Source organism: Trematomus bernacchii, unplaced genomic scaffold (assembly GCF_902827165.1).
Source record: "Trematomus bernacchii unplaced genomic scaffold, fTreBer1.1, whole genome shotgun sequence".
Taxonomy (NCBI): Eukaryota; Metazoa; Chordata; class Actinopteri; order Perciformes; family Nototheniidae; genus Trematomus; species Trematomus bernacchii.
The window spans coordinates 2,845,135-2,863,103 of NW_022987313.1; the positions used below are offsets into that span (position 1 = coordinate 2,845,135).

General features: G+C 40.4%; 2 protein-coding genes across 2 annotated transcripts; both read left to right on the plus strand.

Moving 5' to 3' along the window:
* Positions 1-340: 340 nt before the first annotated feature.
* On the plus strand, positions 341-9,713 carry LOC117478930 (protein FAM163A-like). The gene is made up of 5 exons (XM_034125902.1): positions 341-426; positions 1,125-1,177; positions 7,634-7,736; positions 8,543-8,657; positions 8,828-9,713. The coding sequence occupies exons 4-5, from the start codon at positions 8,565-8,567 to the stop codon at positions 9,212-9,214; spliced, it is 480 nt and encodes a 159-aa protein (XP_033981793.1). The 5' UTR covers positions 341-426; positions 1,125-1,177; positions 7,634-7,736; positions 8,543-8,564; the 3' UTR covers positions 9,215-9,713.
* A 3,054-nt stretch (positions 9,714-12,767) lies between these two features.
* Positions 12,768-17,867, plus strand: LOC117475132 (rab GTPase-activating protein 1-like). The gene is made up of 8 exons (XM_034121603.1): positions 12,768-13,293; positions 13,876-13,953; positions 14,061-14,171; positions 15,559-15,663; positions 15,752-15,835; positions 15,944-16,015; positions 16,242-16,472; positions 17,318-17,867. Exons 1-8 carry the CDS (start codon positions 13,183-13,185, stop codon positions 17,549-17,551), a joined length of 1,026 nt encoding a protein of 341 aa, XP_033977494.1. The 5' UTR covers positions 12,768-13,182; the 3' UTR covers positions 17,552-17,867.
* The last annotated feature ends 102 nt before the right edge of the window (positions 17,868-17,969 follow it).

The following is a 17,969-nucleotide window of genomic DNA, read 5'->3' on the forward strand; positions in this document are numbered from 1 at the left end:
GTGTTAGGCTGTCACTGTCGCTCACACCGCTGCTTTTCCCACCCCGCCCCACCGGGACCGGCGACAGCGGGGGCCACACCGCCCCCCGGGAGCCAGCCATGCCGAGCCGTGCCACTCTGCAGCCGGACTGCCGCCTCGACTCATCCGTCCCCAGCGCTTCACAGAAGAGGAGGAGGATGCCATGAGATTTCCCATAGGCCCTCACTGGCACCTGGTTGTGAGTGAACCGGGGGGAAAGAGGGGATAACCGACGGCGGATAATGACGCGATGGTTCCGGTTGTAGAGCGAGCGCAGGGGGGCTCCGAGCGTCTTTAATGACCGGTGCTGGAGAGGATACCACCGGACTTCATTGTGTGCGGAACCAACCGCACTTGTGGAAAAAAAGGTTCTCTAACAGGTTCCTGAGATTTCCTTCAACCAGAAAGGTAAGGCTTTACAATCTGAGCGACACATCACGGCTCTGCGTATCAATTGATCCGCTTTAATTGAGTGTGAATGATGCTAATCAGTGATGCAACAGATGCTGGATTTACCTCAAGCCAGTTGAAACATTAGCTATGTTTATATGACAAAAGTATTCACTCTAATTTTAATCGGTCGATCATATTGTAGTTTCACATTGCTTGCACCGATCCTGAATTGGTAACACAATCTGGACAGGTGAGTAAATCGACTTGAGATGGTTTTATCTTCAGTACTTTATTCATAGAAATCCAATTCACAGTAAGGTTTTCATGATGCTTAAAGAGAAAAATAGAATAAATAAAATATTTAAAAAATAACATTTTAGAGTTTGTGAGGATTCATATAATATCGGTACTATCTTGCATTATTTGTATGGCTGCTTTTATACTGATTTACATTTTCAAATGTCTGTGTTAAAATTGGATAAACTGTATTGTGTTAAATGCAACTATAGATAACCTTTTTTTAATGGTCACTGACTGAAAAGTATAAGGAGCAATGAGAGATATAATGGCTTTACTGAATGACTGAATGAATGAGTTTATGATATCAAAATAAAGGCTAATTGACTGTAGCTGCAGCTGACCACATCCCCTCTGGCGTCTCCAGGCATCACGGTTACAACTGATGTCATGTCTTTTTTTTTTCGTTTTCCCAGGGGGCTTTGCAGCACATTCGAGGATGTTATCCCCCAGATGGTGACTTCTACAGGTAAGTGTTGCGCTTGCTTATTTGTATCATCTCTCTCTATTCTCCCACACTGTTTGCCAGACAGGTTGCTCATCGTGTCTCTGATCTCACCTCAGGGATATTGCTCTGGGCAAACTGTGTAGCTGAAAGTATTCACTTTAGTCTCAACTCTTATATTCTCCACTGGGATCTCTGCAGCTCATTTAGATTTCAGTGGTTTCTCCCTTCTTTTTGGCATTATCTGCACCGAATGTAACCCCTGCTCGCTCCACAAATCGAGTTTCTCACGTATCCGACCATAAATCATCCAGAATAAAGGAGGTAATTATGACACGAGGAGACAGGGCATGTGTGTGCGTTGTCAGTCATAAGGAAGAAACGGATGACTGAATCCCGTTTATACTATTTGAAAATGAAATCATCCACTTTTCCTCCCCCCCCCCCCTTTTGCCTCTCACTTCTTGCTGTCTTTGTTCCCTCCTGCTCGAGCAGCGGGTGTTTCTGTCCTAGATGTGGATGTGTTCCTCTCCTCACACGCTGAGATGAGTGCTTTCAGAGGCAGACGAGGCAGAAAAGTCTCATTTTTACTACCTGGCTAAATTGCCCTGTGATGGAAAAATATTGTTAAAGGAATGATACTTGAATAATTGAAGAGCCAAGGCTTTAAAATTGCAAGGACACACTGTGATTTCCAGCTCAAAGTTAGGGCCACTCCAACGAAATATTCATATCATTATTTAAGAATGGAGACACATCCAGGAGCCGCTCAGGTACTGCCACCCTCTCCCCCATCTCCCCATCTCCCACTCTACCTCCCTGTTTCCCATCCATCTCCTGTTGTAAAATCAGCTCCCAGCTTCTCTATTCCTTCCCTATGAAAACGGATTAAAACTCATCCGCATAATGACTCTGTCTCTACCTAATGTCTTTTTGCAGCTTATAATGAGTTCCAGCTTCCTAGATGATTCTCTAAATACATCTTACTGCACACTCACAAAGTTATTTGTATTCTATTTATCTGCAGTTACACTTACAACATTTATTTGTTAGTGCTATTAACACGCCAGAGGGATTTCCAGGAGACTTTCCAATATTTATAACAAATTACAACATAATGGGAATAAAATTGCCTAATGGATAACCTAATTAGCTGATTGACAGAATAGTTGCCAGTTCATCTTTAAAGGCCTTTATCAAGAAAATGCCAAATATTTGCTGGTGCAGGTTCTCTAGGTTTCTTTAGTTCTCTGTTTTATAGCGTTGTTAATGGTTTGTCAATGGAAACGGTAGCGAAGACAAACAAAACACTTTAAAACGCCACTTATGATGGCCATGTTTCATTATTATAGGACAAAGCTGGAGTCAAAGAAAACCTTGAGAGCATTGAAAGGCCTATATAAATAAAATGCATTATTATTATTAGCTCAGAATAAAGATTGGAAACAAAACGTTTAGTCAATCTGGTGTTTTGGGGTGTGATCTTTTGTCCAGGCAGCCTCAGAGCGATGAAAAGTCTGAGATGTCCATGTACCTGAACTAAGAAAGGTGAATAACCCTAACCCACATTAAATGATGATGGTAGTAGGAATATTGTGTTAACTTTGACACAGACGTTTTCAGTAAGTGCTTGCGTCAGCTTTATATCAAACGGAAAGATATGAATGGTATCAATCTTATCATCTAACTCTCAACAATAAAGCAATTAAGCATGTTTTCCCTAAAAGTTGAATTATTCCTTATTTTTCATACCTTAGATATAGTTGGCTTTTTGATTAAGTTTTATTTCCAAAGCCTCCTGCTTTTTCCTGGAATGGGAGAACAAAGCTCTTAATTCCAAAAAACGAAATCATCACCCCACATCATCCCACGTGAACCTTTTAAATAGAAGTTTTGTTTTACCTTTGATTAGGGATATTTTGGATGTGTAATTGTGAATGTTGGATGTGTGGGTGTGTTTGAGCCCGTTGTTCACCCACACACGCCTTTGTCTGTTTCTGTGCGCTCGCATTTAGCTGACTGCTAGAATTGTTTCATTTCCCACAGAGAAAACTAATTAAAATATGACACCTCTCTCAGCTGCCTCTCATCTCCTGCTTTCCCCGTGTCAAGAGATGACAGAAATGCTAAGTATAGTTCTGCGAGTGGAGTGTGAATCCTCTCCACCTCTCTCAACATTTCCAACATGATAAAGGTTGGAACTGAATGATGTTGTGGTAGCTCGAACAATGAAATCATGACACCACTTTTTAGTACGTTTTGTGTATGAAAGAGAGTGAAGAGCACACAGAAAAAGCACAACTGTTTGTATTTGAGTTGTGTCCGGGTGGATATAATCACAATATTTATCACATCGAGATTTCCTCAATATTCTTCAAGATAGAAACAGAGAAGTCTCCTGTAGGTTTACGTTATTGTGTTTATGCCACAAGATATAATTATTTTCAGACCCATTTCTTCCACCAGCTTGTCATGGCGAATAGCTCTAAACACAATGAAAAAGGGCTGCAACTAGTGATTACTTATGTCAATGATGTTTCTCCTTTTTTTACATTTACTAAAACCCCAAGGTGACATTCATGTTGCTTATTTTATGTTCAACAGTACAAACCTCAAAAGTATTCAATTTGCTTTCATTCGAGTAGGAAAAGCATCAAAGACTTACTTCTGAGAAGCTGGAACCAGAGGATGAAAAACATTCTAAAATGAAGTAGCTTTATAAATAGTTTCCAATGAACTTTTAGTTTGACTAAATGATTCATTCATTTCATTCAGTGTGTGGGCTACTGTAACAAAAACGCTTTAGCTACCATTGCTATGGAGAGGAATGATTTAACCAAAACGACTGATTGGCTGATTTTCACCATTCAAGAGTTTGAATCAGTAGCTATCTAAATAGTTGCTTTTGACTAAATGATACATTCATTTCATTCAGTTTGTGTTTACTGTGACAAAAACGCTTCAGCTACCATTGCTATGGAGAGGAATGATGTAACCAAAACTACTAAGTGCATGCAGCAGAAATCTAAGCTATAGGTTATTGGACGATTTTCACCATTCAAGAGTTGTAGTTTACTGATCCTCTTAAGCTTTTATGAAAGAACAATATGTTTTCCAATGCACATGTTCATCTTCTGTAATGGCACCAATTACCTCCACCCACAGAGCCACTCTCTTTCAACAAACCAGTGAGCATTGCTTTTGTGTTTGAATGAAAATCCCTGCAAATCTCATGGATGCACATTTCCTTCAGCCTTTTCTCTTGTACATGTCCTTTCCTCACTGTTGCTAGAGCTCACTGTCAGACGCTCTCTAACCAGAGTCTGCTGGCCACCTGGGAGGAGAACTCTTAATCACTTGGAGGAGTTTTTGTGTTGTAGAAATCGTATCCCTCCTCTGAGACTGCCTTCAACCCGTCACTTTTCCAAGTCGGCATCTGACAGGGATTTACGGCAGATCCTCTAACTCCTCTCAGGCCACAGTGTGGTTTTGCGGTTGAAGAGTTGTGCATGCGTTTGTTTTCGGACAGCTCTGAACCCACTGAGTCAGATATGAACTGGGTTGGTTAAGATACTCTGACAGCGTTAGGGTTTCGTCTCCAGACCTCTGTCGCTTGGCGTTTCTGTCTTTCCAGTCTGTTGGTAACTCTCTATAATCCGTAGCTTTACCCCAACGTTCCCTTTGCAGCTTCACTTGGTTGCATGTTATTCAAAGTCACCTTTATTTCTGGTCCTAGAGAAGAGATTGAGATTGCTTTGTCTGTGTTGATAAGGATCAGCGTTTGTATGCATACATTTGCCAAAGTGGCTTCATGTTTTCATGTCATGAAAGGGAATTGAAATGATGTTCAGTGCGGTGAAAGAAGAGGATATGGCAAAAAGAGTGAAAGGGATATTGGCAGAGTAAAGGAGAGACGAGGCAATAAGAGGACTGAAGAGACACAAGATAGTGAGCTAGAGATGGAGAGATGAAATGGGGGGCAAGAGTGACTTCACATCGCTTTTAACGACATTATCGTGGCCCGTGGTGTGTATAATTTAGTACGGTGACGTAATGGAAGATACTGCACCGAGAGAGAGTGGCTCACATGCTCGTTTCACACACACACTTCTCTCTGCGATAACTCTGTCTGAGATGCATGTGCATTCACTGGAAAACCTTACACCGACCTTATCTTAATAGCGTTTTGAAGGGCCACGCCCCACTTACTTTGTGTTTAGTTTGATTGAGAAACGAAAGAGACACACAACAAAGAAACCTCTGGTTGGTTTTGACTGTAGCCAAGCTGGGGAACAAAACCAGAACAAACCATTCATCCCGAAAGCAGCATTTGTTTCAACCTTCAGGCTGAGATTTTGCAATTACGTCAAAACAAAAAATGTGCCACTATATTTAAACCATTTCATTAGACAGTAAGACTAAAATTAACTGCAAATTACAGCCTAAGGAACCTCGCAGCTTTTGCGAAATTACATTGATACACTAGTAATGAGAAAGAAGCTTGTTATTTTTTTTTATCATTTTAATTGAGGTGATTAAAATGTTGTTCTTGAGAAATAACTGGATGTTTTAGTTAATCAACTTGAACAGTAGATAAACACAGGCGTCGAGAGTTGTAATTACTATAATGGCAGTGCTTAAAATGAATAATTCTGCCTGAGCTCAACCATATAAATGTGTCTAAATTAAGGTCAAAATCATGTATTTTATACTGATATATGTAGTATTTCTCTCCTGGTGCATTCATATTCTGGTGGAGGGTTTATTCAAGGCACACGTATTTTCTGTCACACTGCTAATGTATTGCTTTCTGTGAGATAGACCTGTTGATAGGGTCTATTTGAGGCTAGACACTACATTTGCTGAGTGCAATAGAGATAATTATGTTTGCAGACGGTTGACTTTGTTTCATTTACACCGTTTCTGCTCCTGTGTGACTCTGCCAATAAGAGCTATTTACCTGTGGTGCACAGCAAACACTGGCAGAATTAAAAAACATTGTTTCTGCAGGCATCTTTTCTTGTATTTACTCTGGCTTAGTATCCAAGCTAAGTCTGTCAGACATCTTATGTTCTCACTACTCATCAACACAAGTTGCATGTAAGTTTTGAGTAAATACATCTTTACGGTTTTGTTTAATTGCCCTATCAGTATCGAATCCAAGAGATCAATTGTGATGATAATTATCCATGCAACTTTGAAAGCTGCTTTTGAATCTGTCACAGTCAACCACAAATGGCAGCAGATGCACGTACTAACCAGATTGAGTATGCTGAATATGCGCTGCACATATGCACACATTATACCGGCCATATGGCGAGTGTGCACAGTAGCTGCTGCTGCATCCTGGCTGTCTGTTTGCCATCCAAAATGGAATTTAGTCACACTTTGCAGCTGCTTTTAAGATTCTTGTAGTGAATTTATGATGTATAATTGATGCCTATATGGATCGATTTAGTTGTATTACCAGATGCCATACCGTATGAAACCCTGGATGTAACATTTTATGAGGTTATTAGTATGGTTCCAGCTTCTTAAGTGTGAGAATCCTGCTCAGCTCTTTCATATATCCTAGCAAATTGAATGCTTCTGGGATTTAAGACCATTGATCAAAAGCAATAAGCAGTTTGAAGTATGTCTCTTAATTAAAGCTGACAGTCAATGGATTAAATCACTGGTTATTCTTCACTTTTTATATGAGCGTTTTAGCTGAAATCAAATTAAGATCAATGACACACTGGGTTTATATCAAATAAAGTGGATAGTACAGTTTCTGTAAAGGAATGATTTGTGTGTATGAAAATAATCAGCAGCCCTTTAAACCAAAGATATTGAAGTGACTGTTATTTATATTGATTGTTGTACTTGTATGTATGTCTTAAAGGTGGGGTAGGTAAGTTTGAGAAACCGGCTCGAGATCGCTAGAATTTGAAAATACACAACCGGAGAAAATCTGCCACTTCCTCACAGAGCCCCTCCTCCAACACACACGAACGCGCACATGACCAATGAGGGCACGAGATAAGCTTGTGCCCAGATGGAAGGCTGACAGGCAGGTAGGCCGTCCAGTTATTTTAGCAGGGCCGGCTAAAATGATTGGTCGTGCTTTTTACAGCTCTACGGCTTCCACAGATGACATTTTTTTATGGATTTCTTGTCAAAGCACTTAAGATATTCATTGCTATCGGGATGTTAAGAGCATTCCATGGAATATAACAAAAAGTGTATCTCGAGCCGGTTTCTCAAACTTACCTACCCCACCTTTAATGTGTGCATATGTATAAATGTGTCTGCTGATTGTGTATCTATAGGATATACATATTTGTATACATATTTTTATATATATTTGTATTCGGGATTGTGGGAAACGGTATTTCGATCTCTCTGTCTGTACACACAAACTGAACGATTGACAATCAAGTTGACTTTGACTTGACTTCTTTACTTCTCTCTTGACAGAAGCTTCTTCTTTTCCTGCAGGAGTTCCAGTGAGAGGATGTTACGAGAGGAACACCGCTCAGGCTGACATGGTTTCCTATCTTCTCACACTCCTCCATCTCTGCACCTCCCGCTGTCTTCTAATGTAAGTGTGCGTCCTATATCATCGAGATCAGCTGTTACTGATACTACTACGTGTCAAATGGCTCTTACACTCAGCTCATGTAATAAAAACAACATATGTTAGCCATAAGGATAAAGCTAACCAATCAGAGCAGACTGGGCTCTGACTTCTGAGGGTGAAAAGAGGTGCTGCAGCACAGGTAGTATGAGAACAATAAAGCATGTCAACATATCATAGCAGAGTCACAACATACAAACATGAGCATAACATGTTCTCTTTAATATACATGTTTGTAACTTGAGCTGATTTGCTTGCAGGATGCTACGTTTATTGTTCTAGAATTTCTCAAGACGCTGAGCCAAGCCGTCTATCAGCAATCTTGCATAATCATGATTGGATGATATGATAATAGAAATGGTTGTGCCCATCCCATCATATCGCTCTGTCATCATGAAAACACCACATCATGGATGGGTGGAGTAGAGTTTCACAGACTGTGTCAGAGATCACTGAAGCTGTTTTGTAGGTTCACGGTTGTTTTCCACTTTCATTTATCATCCATCCCGAGGCCTTGAGCTGTCTGATAACGGCATGATAACCATCTACTGTACTTACAACATGTTACATCAGACGTATTCAGCCTACATGGGGTATCTTTGCGGGCATTATAGAAACCTGTTGTATGCAGATTATTCTGCAGTAAAATTGAGTTGAATCTCTAGAACCTGCACCATCAACATCCTGAAGTCTAATAAGCTGATTCACATGTATTTCCCCCCCCCCCCCCCCCCCCAACATCTCCCACCTTTTACTGCTTTCCTCTGAAGGGTTTGATGGAGAGCTGGTCGAATGTCAGCGGGAACTATCGTTATATCCGGAGGAATTCTCGCCGGAGTGATACTGCTGTGCATCGTAGCAGTGCTCTGTTACTGTAGACTCCAGGTATCCCTGCGTGTGTGTGCTTTAGTCATTTAAAAGCGGGGCTGTTCAGTATAAATCTTTATCCACAGATGACCTTTAAATAATGTGGTCAGCATTTTGTCATGAGAAATGTGTTGTGGTTTAGGAACACAGCAGGGATTCCAAACGTAATCCTCCTCTCTCCTCTGCAGTATTACTGCTGTAAGAAGAATGGTTCTGAGGTGGACGTGGGCTCTGTGGTGGGAGCGGACCCTCTCTCTCATTTCCCCTGCAATGCCTGCAACGCCCTCGCCATGGACGGGGCCGCCATCACCCCGGTGTCTCTGGATCAGCTGGAGACGGGAACTCACCACAACCACTGCCCCACCTGTTCCCCCTACACCCTGCGCTCTGGACTCTCTAACAGCCTGCGTAACGGCGGGGAGCGTCTGGGCTTCCACACGTACTACGAGAACCCGTCTGTTTCTCTGCCGCTGACCGCCCACCCACAGGGCTCCTCGCCTGTGAGCTACTACAGTCCCACGGACGAGTTTCCTCCCCCCCCACCACCTCCACGCTCCTACAGCACCGATGTCTGACCTCTGCTGCTTCATAAACGTACACTCACATAGAAAACCTTTCTCGGATGGATTGTGGAGGGTTTTGATGCAGCACAATGACAAACATTACTTCACATGCTCACTTCTGCCACATATTTCATCCATGGAGGTGACCCATAAACTGAGTCCACTGACAGAGAGGTAAAACGCCCATGGGGAGTTTCAGTAAGCAGTATAAACCAGAGATAAGTCAGCAGGGAAGTGGTACATTACTCTAGTAAAACCTCATTTTGTTTCACACAAGGCCAAATCACACGCGTTAATAAAATGTCAATTTAAGTGTAAAGGTACATGGATTGATGCGTCATTTAAGACACTTTTTAAGCTGGTCAGGGACATGTGTGACCATGCATAGAGTTTAGTGGGAACACACAATGGGCCCCACAGGCAAGTCAATGTTCATATGTAGGTGCTATGGATCCCCTAAGCCATGTTACTGACTTATGGTTACAATTTTAACATTTCAAAATTGCACACTTTCCACACAAAAAAAAAACATGTAAATTAATTTGCACTTTTGCACCATATGATTGGGATAAAAAAATCAATGATGTCCAAATTAAATGTTTCTGGATCTAATTTAGTATTTATCAAAGAAAACGGAGGGAATAACCTTGAAAGTGAAAATGCAAGTAAATATGAATAGGCTATTTATTATTAGTAACTTCATTCTTAATACAGAGTATGATACATTTTTTGATGCCTGTTCACACTTTTATTCATGTTCAGCTGTTTTACTACTAAAACAACTTCTCTCATTTATGCTCGTTATAAATTATGATCAATTAATTTGTGTAAAAAGTGAAGTTGAACACGGTGACTAACAACAACCAAACAATTTTACAAAAAATAAATACCAAATAATATGGATCTTTTGGGATACTTAGACAGGAAGTCCTTATTAAGGAAGTGGAATTTACTGCTCCTGCTCTAATTGCTATTATTAACAAATGATTCAGAAGCATGCTGTTTAAGGCCTGATTTTATTTTGATAAACTTTAAGACATTTAAAAAGATAGTGTCTGTTAAAAAGCTTACAAATACCTTCATCAGGTAGAAACATAGAAAAGGTGACCCTGTTCCCCTGACATCAAACTGTCTCAATCATTGATTGATTATCAGTTAACAGAATGACAAACTTCTCACACACTGATAGATGATCCAGCTTCATAAATAAGCATTATAAGTCAATAGCCAAGGTGGCTTGAATTAGCCACAGAAATCTTCTCTGCCTGTAAAGCACGAGACTGTCATTTGTATTTGTTATTGTTTAGAGCCAGCCATAGTTTTTTAATATAAATGGAGATTTATAGGAGTTAGCTGCAGTCTGCTGGGTCTTCACAGTCTAACTACGTGTGATAACATTACACAGAGAAGGACCCCTGCCTTGTTAGTTTCTGTTATTCTCCCCATTGTTCCCCTCTCCCTGTGCCGGTGTTAACCGAGAGGGTCAATGCTAATATGAGAACCCCCCCCCCCCTCCCTACTGTACATGAGGGCTAACAGTTTTTCTATTGGGTGTTGTTTGCCAACCACAGAAACTACTAATGGAGCCTACGTGTTCTTTATCTCCAGAGGAAACACATGGAAAGTGAAGGAGAAACTAGAAAAGTATGAATTCAGTTAGCTTGTGTCTTCACTCCTGGTTAATGAAACTAGACTGCTAAAAGGGTTCTGCAGTGTCTTCCATTAAAGTGGATGTATTTAACCTTTTTCATGTTTACAGATTGAGACAAACAAAAGGAAATCAGATGTTATAGGTGTTGTGGCAGAGAGGATCGTGTACTATGCTTTGTTGATCTTGAAGCTTACGTTTTGTATCTTATAAGCCATTATATCTGCTTTACAGTACAGTAACAATATGCAGTGTTATTCCACAGTATATGCCTGAATCTATATATTTTTAAGGAGTGTTGTAGTGTTTGTGAGCAACGTCAGGGCTTAAGTGTGTTTTAGTGAGTTCGTACCAAATGTGAGTTTTCCATGCTTTTCAGTTATTCTGCCATCTTGATTTTTCTCTCTATTAATGTCTCAGTACAAGACAGAAATGACACGAGAAGAGAATGGAAATGTACATTTGGAACAGAAAATGGACTTCAAATTGATTAAAATGTGGTGAATTGTTTAAAAAAATACAATGGTATTTAACAGATTATTAGATAGAAATGTATAAAATATATTTAATGTGTATTTTCTAACACCACATTGTTTCACTGAGCTGCGAGCTTTGTTACCACAACTCCTTACTTTCCTCACCTCACTTTACCTTGTTATTCAGAGGTTTGTGCGAAACTATATAGATATAAAGTATATGTAAAAATACTTTTCTGTTAATTTAGACGTCCACCCAGCATTGGTGTTCACTGCCACTTAACAAATATACTCACTCAACAAATGTGGTCCCCATATCTTGATAAAGGGGGTTTACTGTAGTTGTGTGATTACCACTGAGAGCACCGTTGCTGTATCAGAACTAAAGTGTTATTTAGATTTTCCCTTTTCTTTGTCTGACTGTTGAAAATTGTATTTTTCAGATTTTTCTCTATGAAACTAGAACAAGTTTTGGTATTCCCTGATACAAAATCCACCACGTTTCACAAGATGTTCCTTTTTTTTTAATGAGGAATAAATGTTTATATCTGCCTGGACTTTTTTTCTGTTTGGTCTTTGCCCACAGTGACTCATACAATAGATGCACGGGATGTTGAAATCCCAGTTTCTGGTTAGAAATAAGAAAAAAAAACACCTAAGATGTAGCAGGAAGTGTTGGAAAACCACAAGGGAACAACACTTCAGTACAATTCTAAGACGGAAGTGAAAAGTAGCTACACGCTCGAAGAAAGGGAAGTGTAACTTGGAAAGAAATGAAACTGATCTGTCATCAGGGGGAATTAGTGAGAGATTTAAGGAAGAAATAAGGAGAAACTGCACCTGTGAAAGTAAAACTAAGAATATGGAGGAGGGGGGGGGGGGGGATCCGCTTAGTTATTCTGCATTCATGTGCTGGTATTTCATCACTTTACCTGCTGGACCCGTTTGTTCTGCTGCTCAGCTCATGATAATACTAGACCGTCAGCTTTGTGTCATGCCAACACCTCAGGGTGGAATGTCACAAATACCACATGATTAACTCCGTCATTAAACTCCAGAAGTGTTTACCTGGCAGGTTCACACAGCCTCTGAGCCAGCTAGTATGAAGAGTGTGGACTAGTACGACAACACATTTGCATTGTGGGAACTCATCATTGTCAAATAAATCAAAAATAAATAATTTGAGAGGTCAGGATCATGTTTGTGTGTGTGTGAGAAAGAGGGAGAGGTATAATAACAAAGGTGAGCACTGTGGGTGTGTCCTTCATTCACACACACACACACACACACACACACACACACACACACACACACCACACACACACACACACACACACACACACACACACACACACACACACACACACACACACACACACACACACACACACACACACACACACACACACACACACACACACACACACACGTCTTATATAAACCCTGTTGAACCTGTTACTGCCCATACACCTGTAACACACACTTCTTCGCCTGCTGTAGGTGGCTCTGTCTGCTCGGTATTAGGTGCTTGTCTGTAGCTACACTTTACCTGTGGGAGTATCTCTCTCACCATTCTTCACCTTTGGACTGTAAGCAGAGTTTATTTGTGTCTGGAAGACTTGGACTTTATCCTGATTATTTCCTGGTCGTGCTCACATGCTGGATCGCCTGCATCATAGCGAGCAAAAACAACACGACTCCATGTTCCTGAACTCACTCTACATCTCTGATTCACACAAGAGATAAAGCTGTGTGAGGATTTTCAATTTGTTTTAGATTTGTGATTGAAAGCTCTCTACCTGTGAAGGCTGTGATTGTCACTGTGAGTGTTAGCGGCGCCTGCACATTGAGGCAACATGATGGAAGAGGTGTCCATGACGATGGCATACGATGCCGACACTATGGAGCAGATGAGCGAAGAGGAGATCCTGGCCTGCCTGGTGGAAGAAACTGGACCACAAATCACAGTAAGACTTAGTCACTTTTGAGATCACCACATCTAACCGTTAAGCAATTGGCAAATGACACGCTTTGGCATTAAGGCAATTCACCAACAAACAAAAAATGCAGATACAAAACTTATTTGCTTTTTGTAAGTATGAAGAACTTTCAAAGTCAAAATGAGAGTAAGACTATTTAAAAAAAATGATGCACCCTGCTGCTCCACCATTTATAACATTTCTTACAGATCCAATACACTGTAACACAAAACCCATTTCCCTGCATGACAGATGTGTTATTGTAGATAGAAGGAAATGAAGCCTGTCTGTTCTTTTTTGATATTTGAGATATGGAAATTGTCAATTGTCAGGCTCATAATAAATCTCCCCCTCCTAATACTCCTTTATGTTACTAAATGATCCCTCCCCCATGTGCTCTATCTTAACTCGCACTTATCCTTATCTTGATCTCTTTTTGTTTTGGGGGCCTGTTCCACGATTTGTCGCGCTTAGCATTCGACAGCAGATCTGTTTGAAGGAGATAGCTTTCTCCAGCTCACTCAAATATGACTTTGCTGTATTTCATCAGCCTCTTCTCTCTCCCCTCAGGTTCCCTCAAAGGAAGCCAAACTGAAAGAGAGCCGGCTTCAACTGATTGATGATGAAGAGCCTTTGGACAAATACCTGGTCAGAAATCCTTCACTCTCACCATAAACAGATACATTAAAGTCATTCCAGTGATAAAAAAGTCGACATTCTGGTTATCCCTGATGGATTTTCCTGTGTTTTTGCAGAAGGAGAACTATGTGTTGCAGCAGACGAGCCTCCGCCTGGAGCAGGAGAACGACAGCCTCGCTCACAGACTGATCACCAGCAAGATCGCCTTGAAGAACGCTCTGGACCAGGTACGATAAGACATTTCCCTTCACCAGAAGGGTAAAAGGGTTTACTTTAAAAATGCATTATAACCTCCTGAAAGGCATTACTCAGCCTCTCAGGAGACAGCCAGAATGTGACCTTAATAATACTTTCCGGCATTAGGAGCCATTCAGTCTGCAGTCGTACTTATGCTCAAAATGTCAACCCGTCTCCAAATAACAGGCCAGCAGTACCAAGCATGCCGGCATTTTATCTAGAGCAGGGCTATTCAATTAGTTTGGAATGGGGGCCGGTTGATGAAAATGATCCAAAGCAAGGGGCCGGGAAAAAGATGGCTTGAAATATGAGCAATTATATTTAAGAGCTTCAGATACAGTAAATACTACAACAGCATAGTGGAGTGCATATATTGTGTTTAATTCAATCAAACAACATAGCCCCAAGGCCTTTATAGATCTAAATGGCAAGTTCAGAACTCAGTAGGCCTACATGTTTCATTTGATTTCATTTAGGTGAAATGATCTAATCATTCACGCAGAGATGCAATCAATGACAGGAGTTGTCACTACAGTATAGTAGGTGGGTTCGAAACCTGAGCCCGTCGAAGTTTTCAGGCATTGTCTACCCCTCTATCTCTCAATGTAACACCCTCTCTGGAATAAAGGCACTATGGCACAAAAAAAAAAAAAAAAAAAATTGATTACTTTTTAACATTATACTCAAAGGGCCAGTAAATATCACCCCGGGGCCGGATTTGGCCCGCGGGCCGCCAATTGAATAGCCCTGATCTAGAGATATGGTTTCAAGATTGTTTACTTATTGCTTATTCTTCATGAAATGGTTCTTTAAAACCCTGAAATGGTCTAATATGAAGATTTAACAATTGCTTTTTTCAGTCTTCTAAATACAGTATGTCACAAAAGCCTGGAGAGAAAAAGTACAAGATGGACGATTTATTTAATTATCGTATATTTATTATCGTAAAGGAGGGTTCGTAAGTTGTCTTGTGAAAATGTTCTGTATGTAAATATCTGTTCCATGGATTTGACTTTGGATTTTAACTGCTGTCCTTTTAATGTCCTTTTAATGTCCTTTTAATCCTTTAATTTTATTTTGTCATCAGTCATCTCCAGACTTTGTGGAATATGCACAGGATTTAATGACGGCTAAATTTTTTGTCTTTTCAATAGAGAAATGTATTGTTTTTGTTGAAAACCTTAAGGCCCAATAATCTAATTGTTCTGTAGTTTTTAAATTGCATTTCTATTTTCGTTCCGTAATGGCATAGGATAAGCATTATGGATGAAGCCTGCAACTCTTTTGGCACTATATCGAAAATGATTTCATACAACACAATGATGTTACTTCCAACAGAGAGTATTTGCTGCTGACCAGAATAATGTTAATTTGCAGGCGGAGGACCGAGTGGACGAACTCACCAAAGACCTTCTTCAGACCAGACACCATCTGCAGGCGACAGAAGAGGAGAAGAGAGGGAAAGAGGAGGAAGCTGAAGTGGTACGCCTCTTTATAACATCACAGAGTCATTACAAGGTTGATGCTATGCTTTACATGCATGAGTAAAGGATTTCTTCTCTTCTTACAGGCGAAGGAAGTGTTTAGAAGAGAGCTGCAGAAGACTGAGCAGGAAGTCAGAAGGTCGTCTGGTGTCATTGCAGACTACAAACAGGTAGAGAGAATCAGAAAAATGAGGCTGTTTGGATTTATGAGATACTTCATAAGAGGATATATTAATAAAGCGTGCTGCCTAATGCTGATGATCCTCTTTTCTGCTCAGATCTGCTCTCAGCTGACAAGCCGTCTGGAGAGGCAGCAGGCCGCCCACAGAGAAGAGTTAGACTCACTCAAGGTGAGAAGAAAACTGCTGTCATGCTTCCTACTTTTAAACCACCTTTTCCTCTGTCATGCTTCCACTTGAACATGTTGTTAGAATTAATTGTACTTCCCTCTTCTTCATTTTCTTATTAGGGTTCATCGTATATTAGCGGGTGTTTCTTTCCTTTTCAATGTCATATTTGTGGTACATACGTTTTTACATTGTTTTACATTATGCATATTTGTTTCCATCTTTGCAGAGTGCAGTGAAGGCTTGCTCACGCTGTCAACATCTCGTAGAATCAGATGCAGTGATTGAAGGCCACGGGAATACTGAACCAGGCCAGGAAGAGGACGACACAAGTCCTAAAAAGGAAGAGCAGAGGAGGGTGGAAAAGGAGAAGGAGTCCCTCGGGGCCGAAGTCAAGGAGCTGGAGCAGGAGTTGGCCAAGACCAAAGTCCATATGGTGGAGTCCAAGTGCAAGATCCAGGTCAGAGCAGACCCTCAAACCATCACACAGCACCTATAAATACACACAAACAAATCTGGTGAATCTAAGCAAGCCAAATCCAGGTCACATCACTACAGTCTACCATGCATGGGCACTTTAATATCTAAAAAAAAATGTGAATTAAACTTCAAGGAACATATTTAATGCCTGAACAAAAAAAACACAAAAAAAAACAAATTGTTCAAACTCAACTCAATAAATAGGGATCAACGTCATCTGTATATTCATTAAGGTTTGCAACAGAAAATACCTTTGTATGCCTGACATCAATGTGACATCAATGTGAGGCATACCCATTTCCAAATAAATACAGAATATAGGGTTAGGGTTAGGCAGAGATTCCTGCAAATATATGATGGACACTTTCATCCCATGTTGGGGCAAGGGAAGTAGTCAGCACAATATTGCTCAATATTACTTTTGGCCATTTCAATACATAAAAACATTTACATCTGTTTTACAGTACTAAAACTGCATGTTGTGTGTCGTTTTTCCTTCACCAAATACAAATAAATGTTTTTGGTCGGTCTAAATAATGCACAATTAAAACAGATTTTAACATTGAGTAATGGATTATTATATAATACTAAAACATAAATTGGAAATTAACTTATTTTATTAAAAGCACTAAAGACAAGACAAAGTAGTGTACCATTATCGAACACATTCAATCAATTTAGTACAATAAAGTGTATTTTGTATTCAAAACTTAAGAGAAATAGAGAGAAATACAAGAAATTAAACAGTATTGTTGCACAAAAATGTATTTGTGATTTTTTTTTTTTGCTGCATTTCTCACATTCTCCTCTTTCGTCCTCGTGCAGGAGCTGGAGCACCAGAAGGGAATCCTGGCCAACGATCTGCAGGAAGCGAAGAACAGCTGGATCAGCAAGGCCTTCACCTCCCTGCGGACCCCCAGCGCAGGGGGGCTTCACAGCATCAGCTTACCCAGAGAAGGAGCTCCCTCAGTGGTGTGGAACCTCCGCAGAGGCTCCCTGTCTGAGTGGAGCGCCAAGAAGCTGTCGTGGCCTCACAGAAACAAACAAGAAAATCTCTAAAAGCTTGGACTGTGAATTTGCAGACTGGAAACAATTGAAGGATCAGACCTCAGAGTATTTATTCACAATGTGATGTGCAATATGTGATCAGTGTGTAGCTGCTGTTGTGTACTATAGGGCAGTGTAAAGCATGAAGGAGTGTCTGAAAGCACATGCAGGTGCATATAGACATTCTCTATATGTGTTGAACACTTTCCAACTACTGAACACACTAGTGCATTTTTTCCTTTGTAAACCAAATGTGCCATGCGAGTTATTTGTACATAATTATTTTCTTTGTAAAACAACATTAAAGCAGGTATGACTTAAGAAAATGTTTGTGTATGACTAAGGAAACCTGACTCATTATTAGAAACACTTCTTTCTCAAATAGCTTTTTCCTGCAATTCACCACAATCGATGTTCCTCTTTCACTTTG